General features: G+C 30.9%; 1 protein-coding gene across 2 annotated transcripts; it reads right to left on the bottom strand.

Moving 5' to 3' along the window:
• Positions 1 to 370: 370 nt before the first annotated feature.
• Positions 371 to 8,160, bottom strand: LOC107031692 (methyltransferase-like protein 13). Of its 2 annotated transcripts, XM_015233140.2 has the most exons (16): positions 7,632 to 8,160; positions 6,438 to 6,539; positions 6,229 to 6,295; positions 5,926 to 6,107; positions 5,569 to 5,829; positions 4,809 to 4,892; positions 4,682 to 4,729; positions 4,521 to 4,585; positions 3,910 to 3,958; positions 3,386 to 3,662; positions 3,069 to 3,190; positions 2,455 to 2,535; positions 2,299 to 2,373; positions 1,586 to 1,773; positions 1,328 to 1,478; positions 439 to 951 (listed from the first exon to the last, which is right to left on the bottom strand). In XM_015233140.2, exons 1-16 carry the CDS (start codon positions 8,022 to 8,024, stop codon positions 754 to 756), a joined length of 2,343 nt encoding a protein of 780 aa, XP_015088626.1. In that variant the 5' UTR covers positions 8,025 to 8,160; the 3' UTR covers positions 439 to 753. The 2 variants fall into 2 exon arrangements, with proteins under 2 accessions (XP_027767621.1, XP_015088626.1); XM_027911820.1 differs by lacking the exon at positions 7,632 to 8,160 and having other exon boundaries at positions 371 to 951; positions 6,229 to 6,353.
• Positions 8,161 to 17,485: the final 9,325 nt, after the last annotated feature.

The following is a 17,485-nucleotide window of genomic DNA, read 5'->3' as shown; positions in this document are numbered from 1 at the left end:
ATAGAATTTAAGGAGATTGAAGTAACAGAGATATGATTATTTATAACAGGCAAATTCTTGATGAAAATCAGATTTAACTCATGACATTATTACAAATTAATTAATATGAAGAATATGGAACACTATATCTACTGTTGTATTTCTTATTTCCCTTCTTTTGAAGCAAAAAACTAATTAAACTAAGACCTCACTTAGTTGTTTTTGTTCATATATTTTAAGACGTCTGAGTCTGAACGTACAACATTTTGAGCATATTTTTGTCACATAGAACAAATATATGATATCAACTAATACCAAGTTTACCATCCACATCACATCTAAGATTATTTAGAAAGTGGATTTGCTACATATAAAATAACTTCTATTCTTGTATTGTGAAAACATTTCACTCTCTTTTGATCAAAAGCTAGAGTACAAGAAAATTGAATAACAAGATACATATAAACACATTACATAACTTAGACAAACATATCAAATTTATCCAATGTACATAGCAATTTTTTCAATACTATATGTTATAAATCTCAAGGAATGTAAACATCAAACTCGAACGGGGATAATCAGTGGTTCGACGAAGAGGTACTTAAAAAGAAGTGCATTGATCTATTGGCAGCCTCAGCAGGCATGGATGGAGGCGGAGCTAGAATTTGAAGTTCAAGGGTTTATAGTCCAGGCTGAATTAACTCATACTTCTGCTTCTAGCTTCGCCCCTAGACTGCAGTATTCGATAGCATTCATCAATGTGTAAATCAATCATCTCAACCTTTTGATCTTGCTAGTGCCTTCTGTTATATTTTGGCCCCATGAGGAGTTCTCTAGGTTTAATAATCTTGTAAGTCGTTGAGAAGCCTCGTGAAATTTATCTTCCGTGATACATGTCTCTGTCTTGAGAGCGAAAATAACTTCATTGACATCTTCGTCCAGCTGAAGGTGGAAGAGGTGAGGAAATACCTGGAGAAAAACACATAACGTAATTCAGATTAAGCATCTAAAAGCCATGTGAGCTTAAGCTAATTTCATCTAATTGCGCGAGTGAGTCAACTAATGCATTATGGATGATGTGCTATCAAACAGAAAGCACCAATATATGGATGTTGGGCAGCAGATTATCAGGCTATGTTGCTCGGACTCTTCAAAAATGTCAGACTGATTCATATGCCGGATATCCTCCAAAAGTATTACTAATATATTTGGAGGATCTGACAAGGTGTGGCAGCAATTTTGGTGTCAGATAAACATAATTACCGGATAGGTAAGCACATTCCTTGGAGGACAAAGAGCTACTATGTAATTCACAAACTCGTGTCAGGAAGAGTTTAGTACTCACCGACTTCAATTTGGAGTAAATGGAATCCTTGATGGCTTGCGACCTCGATACCAAATTTATGACAAATAGACCTTGATCAGAAAGAGAATCTTTTGCTGCCATAAGAAAAGACTCTTCAACAAAGTCTGCAGCAGGGCAACTTAAACCAGAACTGAGAACCAGAGAAAAAAGTTCAACAATTAGCTACTGAATATGGTGATATAGCGAAAAAGGAAAGATATACGTAAAAAGAAACACATGGCGAATAGACCCATTTACCTCAAGTCTGAAGAATCCACATCAACAATGAGCATGTCAATTTTTTCTGTGCTTTTAAGTGGTGCATTAGACGGGGTGGAATTACCATTGGAAGAAGGGACCTTTGCCTCAGAAACATCATTTTCATAACCATTGGTAACTCCATGAGCTGCATCCTTGACGTACTTCAAACCATCAGTCACATGTACCTGAAACACCAAAGACATTAATAAAAGACGACAGTTATAAGGTTTCACAGGCATCTGATTTCTGAGTTACACTTCTTATTATTTTAATAAGAGATACGGGTGACCCAATGTAATATATGGTTTTTTTAAAACACATTTTTCATTTTATTCACCTTGGAATTTTTATTCATAAGAAAATTGCCACCAAGAATATAGTCAAACATAGATTGAAAATCTTGGGTGATCTTGAATGGATGTTGTATCTTGCATCGCCTTTAGTTTTCTTTTCTTTTTTAAATTAAGGTTTAAGCTTTGAGCCGAGGGTCTATGGGAAATAGTCTGTAAACCAAGATCCCTCTTATAGGGATTAAGGTCTGCATACACCCCACCCTCCCCAGAACCCACTTATACGATCACACTGGGTATGTTGTTGATACTGTCTACACTTGCATTTAGTTATTAACTTATTAATGAGGAATAAGCAAGAGAGAGGGAAGGAGGGGAGAGGGAACAGAAGTAAGAGGTGGAGTGAAGACTGTAAATTACCTTTAACCGTTCATCATCTCTAAAATCAAAATAGTCTCTAGCAAGATCTACAACCACAGGATCCAACTCCAAAACCTGTGAATATCATTATGAGCCAGTTTGGCAAGGTAAGAAATAATAATTTAAAGGTGGCACATTTAGGTAGCCATAACTTACCTCAATCTCTGCAAAACTCAGGTGCTTACATAGAAACATGGGAAGCAATCCTGCTCCAAGACCAATTACTACTGATCTCACCTGAAAAAAGCGATAATTGCAGCTTTAGCTAAAGCATCACCTGTACTTCCCAAGATGGGCTAGAAGTTTCACATAAGTTGGTATAAAATTACAGAAGCTATATTCTAGTTCATAGATGTTGTATTCTTCTCAATATGGATAAATATGTGGGTGGGTGGATGACTATGCATTTTTGTGCGTAAAGGACAGATTTAGAACTCTATTACAGTACTTCTTATTGTTCTTTATACTAACTTTGCTTTGCAATAATGGCAATGGAAAACGGCAGGATGTGCAGTCTTAGTACAATAAATTTGCTCGGTGGCCATTTAGGTTAGCGTGGTTCTGACTTCAAATGTTGTTTTATGTTACGTTTCATCAGCAACCAATTAACTAGTGTTCCGTACTCTAGTATGATAGAGTGTTGCTTAACCTAATGATCTGTCGAGTTGTTTTTACACAATGTGTAAGAGATGTTTCGGTTAATATAAATGACAAAAATTCGTATATGCAAGTCTTCTTTTTAGAAAAAAAGATACAAGTTAACTTCTTACCATGCCTCCCGTAGATGCCAAACCATCCAAATGAGAAGATATCAATGTAAAACCAGAGATGATTCCAGTATGATATGAACTGGCCAAATAACTGTGGTCAACTTTCAAATCGTTGCTCAATCCTGCAAAAGAATTAATTTAATTGCACATCGTACTGACTCAAAGGTAGAATTGATGCCTTCACATAAATCTCATAAGTACATTCAAATGGCTTCAGTTCTCCTTTCCACTATTCGAAACATATCATATAAATTAGAATTAGGGCAAGGTTTAATTAAAAAAAGAGGGCGTAAGAGTATGAAGGATCGTAAAGCTACCATCAGACGATGAGACATTAGACCCATATTTCTTCTGATTTCCTTTTTTCTTGGATTTTGAAGATGACTGGCCTATCTTCTGATTAATATCAGCTAGAGACTTCGGTGATCCTTCTTTTGATAGCACAGCCTCAGATTGAACTAAACTCTCCGTTCTTTGGAAAGTAAGGCGACGAAATATCACATCCTCGGATGCAAAGAGACGGCTAATATTTTCATCAACTTTCTCATAGATCACATCATCTACAATTATTGGACCAGTCAAGGGAGATGTGATCTAGAAAAGACAATGGAAGATGTAAAATAGGTTAGAAATTCAGGTGAAATGCTCTTTTATAAAGGCAAAACCATTTAAACAATATAATATGTTATGCGCCAATTAAGATAAATTCAAAATCATAGCTATTCAACCTATTCCCAAGAAAAAAAGAGTAAAATGACAGATAAAGAAATGGGTGGGCAATACGAACAATCATAGGAATGCTATGAAGTATTGATAATTGATTTGAAGAATTTTCACTGACCTCTTGAACAATCTTTCGCTGTTTGATTCCATCACTTGCGGCCATAAAACTGAGAAAAGTACAAAAACTTACTGTAACTAAACTTCCCAATATTAGAAACACATATTTGTTGCTATATGAGTATTGAACTTATTGCTATGTAGGCAAAGTTATTATTCAAACCATTTGAGAAGCACTAAAACAGCGTTGGATATTACTTGATAACAGTGCTGCTGGGGGTAACTGGTACTCAGTGAAATAACCGAGGGAGCGCTCCAGCTGACCCATTGACCACCATTTATTTTTTTTAAAAAAAGGGGATCTAAAAACAGTGTTGGACATTACAATGGAGACACTAAAAACGTACATTTACAGCTTGAAAGAATTGACTATATATTAAGAGTTTTGGGAGTGCAAACTACACTAGGAACTAGTTGAATTGATCGATCAGACATTAGACCACTTTCTACCCATTCTGCTCTTATATTTGGGTAGCCATATTTCGGTAATGGATAATAAAGGAGCTATCCACAAAGTTAAATTCAAGAATTTACCTTAAAAAAGATAAACTATGCTATATCAATTAAGGTAGATGGCTAAAGCTAAAGGTAAATCATGAGAAGTAAACTTACGGTATCTGAGCTTCATCGTCAAAATCTCCTGGCGCCAATTGCATTATCAGAGGAGAGAGATCTTTCTGGATTTAAAAAAAAATGCAACTAAGGTGATGGGAACTATTTTCATCAACTGATGACACAACACAATAATATCAACAAAATCTAGCAAAAGTCACCTGAATTTCATCCATACTGGCGTCTGAATGGCTAGAATCCAGCAAAATCTAAGAACACAATCCACTCCATCAGAGTTTTACAAAGATAATAAAATAGTAAAACAAGTGCATTTTAATGAATGAGTACCATTATTAAACGAGCAGCCTTAGAGCTTTCTACAACTGCCCATTGTCCTTCTTCTGAAGAGAACAGCCACTCATGAGCTCGAGTCTGAAATCTAAATATCAGTTAAATTCTTATCCATCTCAAAAAAAGACTAATGAACTATCATGTAAGGACATAGAGTCACAAAACATAACATCAAATTAGGTCGACGGTCCAAATTTTCTTTTTCATTTCCATTTAACATGACTTCCCCACACTATTGGCAGCGCAAACAACTATGTTGGGCAAACCACAAGGACATGATTAGCAAGAAATGAAAATTACCTCCAACATGAAACTGTTCATGAATAGACAAAAATAGGGCAATAATTTACTTACTGAAATACAAATTATAACATACAAACTCATAGGCCAAACTGGGAATATTATAACACAACACAAAATTATGTCATCTTCCCGAACCGGAATATTATCATCCCTCTACAGAGATGTCTCAATGTTGTACTTGTCAGAAAATTAACTAGACAAAAATCTAAAGAGTAATATCTGTTCCATCTCTTTCTCAAAGAGTGTTCATAGTACCAATGCTGACTCATTAAAAAGTTCAACCATGTCAAATAAGGTTATTGATGTTGAAACTAAAGGGAGTCTTGATCTTTTCTTCCTAGACAACACACCAGCTACCAGAAGAAAAAGGGAACTTTAAAAGAGGGGGTCAGCTTAAACACTTCTAAAATATAATGATTTAACAAGCAACTTGGTGAAAGCGGAGGAAACAAACCTTTGGCACAAGAAAAACAGCACATTGATATGCAAAAGGTCCAAAGTCCCTTTGGGCATCAAGAAGCACAGCTCTGTAACAGAAAAGGCAAACCCCAGGTTCACCTAAACTAAGCTGAACTCTACGACTTGGATGAAGCTCTGCCAGATTTCCCTCAACTCCGATTTTCAAGTCTTCTAGTGCATATGTGATATCAGAACCACTGGAATAATCTGCACGAATTTTATTTTCATCTTCAAGTGCTTGAAAGAGTCCATGAACCTGTAAAGTAGAAAGAATAGCATCGCAAGGTTGAATGTATAAGCATTCTTAAAGAGCCAGCACCTGAAAATATCAGAAGGGGATGAAACCCTTTACCTGGTTCTTTGGACCACCAAAGGACGACCGATTAACAGTTGACAATATTTGGCACAATGCAGGAGAATTTTCTTTCTCGGCTACCACCATAAAAGTCTGTAGGCTGGACCTGTCAGATGGTTTCAGAGCAATGGGATGAATCCCCATCTTCCACCCATACCGAAACTTTGGGAAGAGTAAACCTTACAAGAGAATGATTAAGCAATAGAATGATCATTCTTGAACAATGTATGACAGTAACGGGTATAGGTTGAATCATAAGGAGCCAAAATGCATAAATATGCCAGGACAGATTTTGATTACCTAATACATGAGATTCTGCCAAAGTGAGGCAAATAAATCTCCCCCCGACTTTTAGCAATCTCTTAACCTGGTCAGTTTCAGGACATTTAGGCATGAATCAGAACACAGCGGACTTGATCATTTGCCTAATAGAAAATGATAATATTTTGAGAGCATACATCAAATGAGTAATGATTAAAAATGAGAATCAAGTTTTATTTTTAGAACACCTCAGACAAATACTGAGTCCCCAACTTTGATCCAAGCTCAGGCTCCATTAAAGCATCCAATCCTCCCTTGTCGAGAATGGCACCAAAGCTCTCCTTCGCAAACTAAATCATAACAAAAATAGCTCAGACGAGAATATAGTCCAAAAAGAAACTATGAAACATGAGAAACATCTTGCAAATTAAGAAGCATCCTTGACAAACAGCCAACAAGTAAGCAACATTGCACCAGAAACAGGACATGGCAGGTTATTTATGTCCCCAGAGCCAAATAGAGAACTACTGTTCTTTTTTTTTAATTCTTTTCTATTGGTTTCTTTTGATAAGTGAAAACATTCAACCTCTCTTGAAAATGTACCTTTATCCTAAACTTGGTAGTCACACCATTTTATCATCGCAACTTTCGTCCCATCAAATGCTTAAATTTCTGCCCCACCAACATTTACGGGAAAGCTAAAATTTGTCACAAAATGGTACCTTTCTCTTTCATCTACTGCTTAAAGATAACATCTTTTCTCCTGGTACCATCTTAGTGACAGATTTACACTTCATGTTATAATACATTACTAATTTACTATTACCTGTTTTAAAAAATGACGAATTTTTGACCTCTTGACAGCAGAAAATGCATGATATACATTCTATTGTATTTAAAAACTATACTTTCTATATCCCATTTATGTGGCACCATTTGACTGTTAATTCAAAACTAGTTTTGGATTCATTTTTTTGTAAATTGAAAACCTGAGTTCCGATATTTCTTTAAAAAGGTAACCTTTTTCAAGATTTAACTCAAATAAACCTTCTAACAAAAGCTCAAAAAATGAATTTGCAAACTCAAAAGTTCCAAAACTTCAAAGCGGCATCTAGTTCTATAGAGAAAACTTACCATCCAAATTCAATCTTTTAATTTTGTGATAGCTATCAAATAACATTACCAAAAGGCATCAAACTTCTTAGAATGTACCAAAATAACAAACAATAACAATAACGCCTCAGTCTCAAACAGGTCAGGATCGGCTATTTGAATCCTCACTGAACATGTTACTCAATATAAACTCATAACAATTGCAATAAGACTATGAATCCTCACCGACCATGTTCTACAACAACAATTATAACAAGATATTTTCGATTTAGACCACCGATTTTATTAGAGCTGCTCTTAACCATTTCCAACGTAACATAACAATGTACCTGCATATTCGTCATGTCCATGACACGCCATTTCATAACAGGTCTAGCCCGAATATTTCTTCTCAACATATCCGAAATAACAACTTTAGAGAAATCAACATTAGTAATATTACAAAACCCCTCATCATAAAGATACTCAGAGAGCTTCGAATTGCCACAACCCGGAACGAGAATTTGCAGTTCTTTGGCAGAAACGGCGTCGTTTGATGATGGAATTGTGAGATTAGAGAGAAGTGGTTCTTTGAGCTGAGACCACTCTGCATACCATTCAAAAGCATCATCTGAACCTCTGATAGTGAAAAAACTGTCCCAATTCTCTTTGCTTGTGAAATCTCCCAATGTTTTCAACAATTCTTCTTGATTTTGGACCTTTTTTTGCTGCTTTTTCCCCATTTTTGCTGAGAAATGTGTTAGAAAAAATGTAGATTTTGAGGGTTTTTTCTTTTAGGGTTTAAGGTGTTTGGGGGAAGAAGATGAGAAATATGAGGGTAATTTAGACATATGTATCCTAATTGGCGGTCTTCGTGTATTTTAGACATATTTATTCTATCGATATTTTATCGTCTACTTTTATTTTTAGACATATTTATTCTATCGACATCTTACGATCTAAGTGTATTTTAGACATATGTTTCCTCATGCCTATTCTATTGACATTTTACGTGCACGTATTTTAGACATATGTATCATATCGACATTTTATGGAGCTTTTAGTATAGATTTTTACGTTAGATTATGTGTATATTTTTATTTGTTAAATTTTATATAAGTTATGTGTTTACTTATATATACATATAATTGAAGGGCATAGATGATCGCTAAAATCAAAATAAATAATATATTTATATTTATGTGTTTATATTTTTTACATACGAGAGATATAGAAAAAAATTATTTTACTTAGTGTAATTTAATTCGTAAGTGTTATAAAAAGGGAAATTTTTCAAAATGTCAATATTTTAGCATTTAAGATGACTCATTAGCAACAATTTCAATATTTAGTAAAAATGTCATTTTAGTTTGTTATGTATCTTATTTATGTTTTTATTATTTATTTTTGTTTAAAGAATATAATTATTTAATAACAAAAAGGAGAAAATTAAGGGGGAATATTTCAAAAAAAGGCAAGCATCCTTAATTTTTTCATCAGTTACATTTTCAAATAAAATTTAAATTTTGTTTTTTTTTCTCCAGAATTTTTACCTTTTTAAATTATATTCATTCCACAATATATTCTATTTATATTTATTATAGTTTTTTATTAGTTTTATTCATTCCAAGCCGAATTTATCTATATAGTCCTTTAAGAAATATATTTGTATTTTCATATATTTTTTCCCTATATAGTTCAAAAATCCTGTATGTATTCATTTCAATATGTATTTTATTTGTATTTCTATTTATTCTAGTTTTTATTTAGAATTTTGTATAATAATATATAAAATACAAAAAATTAGTATGATGAAAAAGTGAATGAAATATAAAATTGAAAAGAAATAATTGAATATTTGGTGTACTCATTCTTAAATAAAATACATAACTAGTTGACATACCTTTAGAATAAATACAAATTAGAAAAAAAATGTCAAATTCAGTTGACATACCTTTATTAGTTTGTATTCATTCCAATATGTATGTCAAATAAAATGTAGCTATTTAAGAAATACATTTGTATTCGTATATATTTTTTACTGTGTATTTATTTTTATTTTCAAAATCATGTTTCCTTTTCTAAGTCATATTCATTCCAATATGTCTATTATTTGTATTTGTATTCGAATACAAATAAACTAATATAAAGTTGTTCTTCTTATAAATAAAATACATAACTAGTTGACATACATTTGGATGAATACGGGACAAATACAAGATTCATAAACCATGCAACATGAAATTTTTAATAAATACAAATATTGATAGTATACATAGTGATTTGAATACAAATTAAGAAAGCATACCAAATTCTAAAAAAGAACTATAAATACAAAATAAACTAATAGAAAATTGTTCGACACTATCCGATCTTCGTCGTCTTTTTCAAGATCCTCACGAGTAGACAAAGATTCTACATTTGCATTCTGAATTTGACGAAGGTTTTGCACACCAATGAGTCTTGTAAATGTTCTTACCCTCTTTCTTCCCTCATTTTAGCAGTGGATTATACATTATACACTATTTGTTACGTAATAAATAAATTAAAGGATGAAAAATCACCAGAAATTGGTTGATTAAGATGAATACCTCTAGTAAGCCTCTTGGATTCAGCCATTGGAGAGTAAATCATAACGGAAATTGAGAAATACAAACAACATTTTTTTAAGATTTAAACAAAAATAAAATTAGAAAGAAATCTGAAAATAGGATAAAGATTAGAGATACCTTAATCAAAGGGATTCTTGTTGATTCAATTTTGGATTAAAAAAACAACCAAAATATATGGCAAAAAAATATTTGCAACTTGAATGTTGGAGGAAAATCAGAAAAGATAACCATGAGAGAGAAAAAAAATTAAATGGGAGAGAGAATTAACAATTTGAAAAGATAAATATGAGAGAAAATGATTTTTTTTTTAAAAAAAGGATATATAGAATTAATTGAAAAAGAGAGATAAAATAGGAAGAAAATTGGGACACATAAATTTTTAAAAATAATGACATTTTTGACATTATTGCTAATATTTATAAAGTGTGGATATTTTTACTAAATATGTTATTTATTTTGACTAGTTTACTAATTTTCACTTTTCGCTTTGGGATTTGGTGACGTAAATGTTTGATAGACGATAATTTAATCATAACTACCAACTAAAGATTTTAACTATTTTGTATTATGTTCAGTGGATATTCAATATTCACATGACACGTACATTTAAATAATATTTAAATAATTATTTTGTAAATTAGAGTGTTAAATTGATATAGCAAAGACGAATTAAATTGCTTAAATGTTTATATTTTAAAGGGATAATACTCAATTACCCCCCTAGCCTATACCCAAAATTCCTACGACACACCTTATTTTTGATGAGGTCCTATTACCCCCTCCAACTTTTTTTTTAAAGTAATTTATTACCCCTTGCGTGCCTACGTGGCAATAACCGTGATTTCACCCATGTAGAGCGCGTGAGTGCAGAGTGAGTGCAGATTTTGGCTAACAATGACCAATAAAAGTTAGCCACGTGTCAAAGCAATTTGAAAAAAAATTCAAAAATAAATTTTATTGTTTCTCTCAAAAGCATCTTCTTCCTCTTTTCAAAAAATAACCCCATGTTCATGGTTCTTCATTTTTTAAGAAGCTCCATCCATTATTATTCAAGTTAAATAGCTCCTTGATTTGAAAAGGTAAAGTAAAATTTAATATATTTTTTACATCTTTTTATGTCGATTATTAATTCTTTTTTTTTTGACAATGTTTATAAAGTTAGGGTTATGACAAAATCCGAGTTGAATAAGTTGTGTATGGATGAGAACGATTCAATGTTTAACGCGGAAGTGCGATGCAAGCATGGAATCTTACTGCAAATGCAGACGTCTTGGTCAAATCGCAATCCCGGAAATCTAATTTCTAACCTTTGAAATCGATCCCGTCCACACATGCAACACTTTCCCTCTTTCTACTTCATCTACTTTTTGGTAAAATTAATTTGGAAAAGAGTAAACGCCAGCTTTTCAAACTTGGGAAGTGTAAAGTTACTTTATCGAAAGTTGAAACAGTGGGTCCCGGCGCGTGTTCAACAAACAAATCGACCTTGCAGATTATTATTGCCACGTAGGCACGCAAGGGGTAATAAATTACTTTAAAAAAAAGTTGGAGAGGGTAATAGGACCTCATCAAAGATAAGGTGTGTCGTAGAAATTTTGGGTATAGGCTAGGGGGGTAATTGAGTATTATCCCTATTTTAAACTTTTGTCAAAGTTTCATTTTATTTTGAAAGCTCATAACATTTGATTTTGTTACATTCTAATTTGATTCTTCATTTTCCTAAATAATGCCTACAAATTTGTTAGAATATTAACTTCGTTATAAATAAAATTATTTTTGTTCTTTCATTAAAAAGGGGTAAAATCATTAAAATAATTTTGCATTTTTTTTTCTTTCATCAAAAGGGGTAAAATCATTAAAATAACTTTGTATTCGTAAATCTGGTCAAGATGTATTAATTTCAACTTCCAACTTCCAACTTTCAAGTATATACAAGTATAAAAACTTCAACTTCTCTAATTAAAAACAAAATACAATTTTAAATACATCTCGAAATAAGTTTCTCTATGAAGAAAATTTTACTTTTCGTAATTTTATTTTCATTCACTCTTCATAAAGCTACAAGTCTCTCACAAAGAACATATCATGTGTATATTGCTAGTGCTCTCCCCGAGAATTCAAGTGTAAAACTGAATTTTCACTGTCAATCTAAAGATGATGATCTTGGAAATCACGAACTTCTTCCGGGACAAAATTGGAATTTCGAATTTCGTGAGAATTTTATTAGATCTACTCTTTTTTATTGTGATTTTGAGTGGAGTGGAAAACATAAAACTTTTAATGTATTTGATGATTCAATTTCATGTACTAAACAAGCAAAAGGTGATCAAACTGATACATGTTATTGGTTGGTAAAGTTAGATGGATTCTACTTAGCCTATAGTGTTAATCCACCATCATGGGCTTTGACTAAATACTATGATTGGTGATAATATTTGTAATCTTTGTTTAAAAATATAATGAAATGTTTTTATAATAATATCGTTTGTTTGAATATTTTTTAATCGTTATAAAGAATACATATTGTTATAATATAATATAAAAAATTGATTCTAATAAAGTAACTGCTATAATAGATTATTGTTATATAAAAAGGTTAGATTATATTAACAAAATTCAAAAAAAAATCTTTATTCATAATTTGTCTGATCAAGTTTTTAAATATTAAAAATATTTATGTTTTTTAAAAAATATTTATAGAGAATGAAGATATTTGACCAGACTTTGGGCGTAGGAAAAAAATATTTTTGATTAAATAGAAATTTGACTTTTAAGGAGAAGCTTGAAAAATGGTTACTTCCCAAAAATAAATACTTCTAGTAATTTCTAGGACATGATTGCACATGTCTAAAATTATACTTCTTCGTTTATTTTTATTTGTTATTATTTAACTTAATGTATTTATTAATAAAGCAATTATTAATATAAGTATTTTACCATATTATCCCCTATTAAGTGATACTATTTAGTATTAGGTCTTAGAAAATGATTTAAAGAATAAGTATTTAATGTTCAGAGTAAAACATGAAAAAAAATTATTTATTTGATATATCAAAAGTGAAAACTAAACATAAAAATCTATTTTAAGATTAAGCAACAAGTAAAAGTAAATGGAGCATTTTTCAAGTCATAATTAGTTATAACTTCTTTTTTTCGCAATTTGACACTTGAAATATTTTTCTAAAAACATTGGCTAAACACAAATTATTAATAAAAGTATTTCTCAAATGATTTAACCAAACACAAACTACTAATATCCTAAAATATTTAAAAAAAAACATTTTTAATTAGAAAAACTTCTCAAAATAAACTAATTTCACTAGCTTGATCAAACAGAGTATTTTTATTTCATGAAAATAAGAGAACAAGTAATAAGGGGTACATAAGATATTTTTGCATAATTCTCTTAAGAAATTAAACCATAATCTTCACTATAATATTTTCCCTCATGATTTACCCTAATTTCTTTCCCACTCAACAACATAAGTAAAAATAAATCAAAACTAAAAACATCAGACTTTAACGTGACTTTACTCGACCATACATATTCAGAATCTAAATAACCTATTGTCCCTATTAAATCATCTTGTACTTGTAGTTTGCCTATTGGGAGTGGTATACAACATTCAAAATTATACAATTTTACAACCCCATTTTGGTCCAAAATCACATATGTGAAGTTAAACTTCTATGAATGATTGGTATTGGAAATTCAATATGAAGATGAATCACACTAGCAACATCTATAGCAATTTTCATTCTTTTTTCCCATGTCAAAAATTGAATACAATTGAAAAGATAATCAACTTGTGAATATTCATAAACTAAAGCTACCCTTTCAAACTCTAAACTATATATCCTATAATTTTAAGGACATTTTTATGGTAAATCATTTCACTAGATATTACTATGTCACGTCACGTATGACATGATTGTGTTGACGTTTCAGATTTTTTTTTCTATCGTATTTTTTTACTAGAACTTTTTTTTTCATTGAAAATACCATTGTATAAGTAGGGGCTAACATTTTCTTGAAATCAAACTTTTAAAGATATTTATAAAATACATTTTTTACAAATTTAGGGAGAAATTTAAATGTTTTTCCCATTTTGATGAAAATATCTGTATTTGTTATAATCTGATCTTCATTTATTATAATTTATAGAACTTATATACATTTATTATATATATAGATCCAACTTTTTATATTTTCTACACATAGTAAAAAATAAATATGTGTTCTCAAAAAACAAACTATGATCAATTGATCAATGTCATAATCTTCGTTGCACTCTTCTTATCTTCTTTTCATTCGATACAAGCGAAATTTCGTGAGAAGTCATATTTAGTCTCTATTATTAATAATTTGGAAAATAGTTCTATTCCATTAAGGATTCATTGTTAATTCAAAGACGATGATCTTGGATATCATGATCTTTCGTACGATCAAAATTTTGACTTTAAATTTGAAGAACAAATATTCTTTAGAACTCTTTTCTTTTGTCATTTTTTGTGGCATCCAAAGCAGATTTTTTTTGATGTTTTTACTAAAAGAAAGAGATGTATAAAGGATGAGTCCAGAGTCTAAAGGGTACAAAATATTAATAAAAATTTCAAAACGGCGGCAGCGATTTTGCTTTTTATGGTGAAGTAAATCGTTATTGTTCCAGTGATTTTGCCGTTTTGGTCAATATAAAATTTTATATTATCATTTTAAAAATTTTATTAATATTTTGTATCTTTTAGGCTTCGAACTCTATAAAGGATGAACCTTTTCATACACACATGCATTTGGTTGGCAAGTGTAGATGGGATTTCTTTAAATGGAGTTAAAATACATGATTGGCCAGAAATATTATAAACTATATGTTTATTATCTTATTCTAATTTAAATCACAATATTATGAATTAATATAAGTAACTATGTTATAGTAAATTGTCATTTATTTTCCCTTTCATGCCCACCTTTCCCTTTTTCCCCTTTCATTTAACGCTTTCCTCCATTTTAATTTATATGATATTTTTTAAAATATAAAATTAAGTAAATCTATTTTTATCGTAATTTTTTATATATATTTCTTAATTTTAAATTGTTAAATATTGTGACTTATGTACTTTTTACTATTTTGGTAGACACTGATTTATTGGTTAGTTCCTTAGTAGTTAATCAATCTTAATTTATTAAAAAATTAAAATTATAATATTTTTTGACATAATATATAAACATGTTTTTAACGAGACTTTGATCTCTTTTAGGAGATAGTTTCAATATATTTTCAAGAATTTAATTTTATTTATATTAGAAATAAAGATGATAAAATTAATCTTTATTTATTTATTTATTTCAGTAATCTGTCTAAACAGAATTTAGATAAATTGATTTATGATCCGTTTGTTGACTTAATAGTGTAATCAAACGAGTAAATATCCAAGTTTTACCCAATATATGAAATTGAATTTTGAAAATCAATATTATGTTAATTAAAGTAATTGAAATTTATCATTATAAATAAAAATGAAAATACATATATTATTTTAAGCTATGTATTACCAATAATTTTTCTTAACTCCATTTATAGTAAAAACATCAGAAAATACACCCCATATGCAATCATGAGAATAAATTGGTCCATGTTTAATACATCTTTGACCATTATTAAACACATCAAACTCAATTTCTTTTGGATGCCACCAAAAACGACAATAGAAAACAGTTTTCCAAATGATATCTTCATGAAAAGTGAAATTAAAACTTTGGCCAACAGTGATATTATGATATCCAAGATCGTCGTCATCAGATTGACAATGAAGTGTTAATGGAATATCGTTATTTGGTAGATTGTTAAATATCGCCACTAAAAAACGATGAAAAATACTTGCTTCTGTCTGATGAAAAGACTGATGAAAAGATAAGAGAAATATAATGAAGATTGTTTTAAACTGGAAATGACTCATTTTCTTTTTTCTTATAAAAAAAATAACAATTTTTTACCTCGTAGAAATTAAGAAAATTGGATCTATATATATATACATATATGGAACTACTGGGATATTAAATGAATAAATTCTTAGATATTATAATAATCTATATTTGTAATTTTGTATTATGTTAGTCAACCTCTAATTATTCGAGCAATATCTATATCATTTACTCTTTTTATACCTTGTAATTAAATATTATTTTCTTATTAAAATATTTAATTGGATAATTGGGTTATGGTATGTCTTCCACTAATTGGTCTTGACCGCATCTTCCCCTGGAGGAGTAGTAGCATTGTTTTCTCTATGGGCAGATGACATAGGGATTATAAAAGACGGCTGATCACTTGACTCAGGTTCTTCTTGTTGATGACTCAAGGTTTTCTTGGTTGGGTCATGAAAATCGGGTTGATTTTCAAATCAAGTAACATCTATAGAGACATACTTGATTTTTGTAATGGGATCAAAGCATTTTGTGATGTCGGATAACCAGTGAAGACAAACTACACTCTAAACTATAATTATCAAATTTTAATTGAAATATCGATGCTTACATGAAATTTTGTTAAGTTTCGATGGACAAAATTTCAAACGTCTGTTATCATCAATATTAACAACATAACATATTTAATACAATTTCACAACTAAATTTTAATAGGACAACATAAATTTTGTCGCTATATTTATAAACAGAAAAATTGCCTTTGATAAATCCGTCAAAAAAGAATCAAAGGTTATAATTATATATATCTAAGAAACTTCAATAAAGTAAGTTTTATTAGCTGCATATTCGTATGTAAGTTTGTCTAAGAGTCGTTTTGACCGTGGTGACCACTTGGCTCCATATATAAGGTCTTAACGGTTGTTTACGAATTTTTTTGATAAAAATGACGTGGGGTTCCGGATCACCAAAAAATTTTGGTTTATAGCACACGAATATCTACAAATGGGGGTTACCTGTTGTGGGGCTTGTTAGAGATTGAAATGGGTCGTTTCGGCCGTGGTGACCGACTGGATCCATAACTAAGGTCTTAATGGAGGTCCACGAAAGTTTTTTTAAAAAATGATGTCGGAATTCCGAATCACCAAAAAATATGGTGAAAGATAGTACACAAAAATCAGTAAAATAGAGGGTTTACCTACTCTAGGGCTTGTTTGACCTTGAAAATGGGTCGTTTTGGTCGTCACGACCTACTGGATCCATAACTAAGGTCTTAACGGACGTCCACAAAAAATTTTAGCAAAAATGACGTTGGAATTTTGGATCACCAAAAAAAATGATGAACTATAGCACATGAAAAAGACAAAATGGGGGGTTTACGCACTCTTGGGCTCGTTTGACCTTGAAAATGGGTCATTTTGGTCATGGTGACCAACTTGCTCCATATAACAGACGTCCACAAAATTTTTTGGCAAAAATTAAGTCTGAATTTGGGAACACCAAAAATCCATGGATTATAGCACACGAAAATCGACAAAATAGGGGGTTTACTTGCTCTGGGCTCGTTTGACCATGAAAATGGGCCGTTTTAGCCATGGTGACCAACTAGATCCATAGTTAAGGTCTTAACGAACGTCCACAAAAAATTTTGAAAAAATGACGTTACATCAGC

The sequence above is a fragment of the Solanum pennellii genome, chromosome 9 (genome assembly GCF_001406875.1).
Source record: "Solanum pennellii chromosome 9, SPENNV200".
Taxonomy (NCBI): Eukaryota; Viridiplantae; Streptophyta; class Magnoliopsida; order Solanales; family Solanaceae; genus Solanum; species Solanum pennellii.
The sequence above is the reverse complement of the archived record's forward strand: the minus strand, read 5'-3'. Positions and strand labels throughout refer to the sequence as shown.

Coding starts and splice junctions, on each gene's coding strand:
- LOC107031692 (XM_015233140.2), bottom strand. CDS start 8,024: ATGGGGAAAAAGCAGCAAAAAAAGGTCCAAAATCAAGAAGAATTGTTG. Junction 6,296..6,437: donor GGACTCAGTATTTGTCTGAG/GTGTTCTAAAAA, acceptor GAAACTGACCAG/GTTAAGAGATTGCTAAAAGT. Junction 2,536..3,068: donor TGGCATCTACGGGAGGCATG/GTAAGAAGTTAA, acceptor CGCTTTTTTCAG/GTGAGATCAGTAGTAATTGG.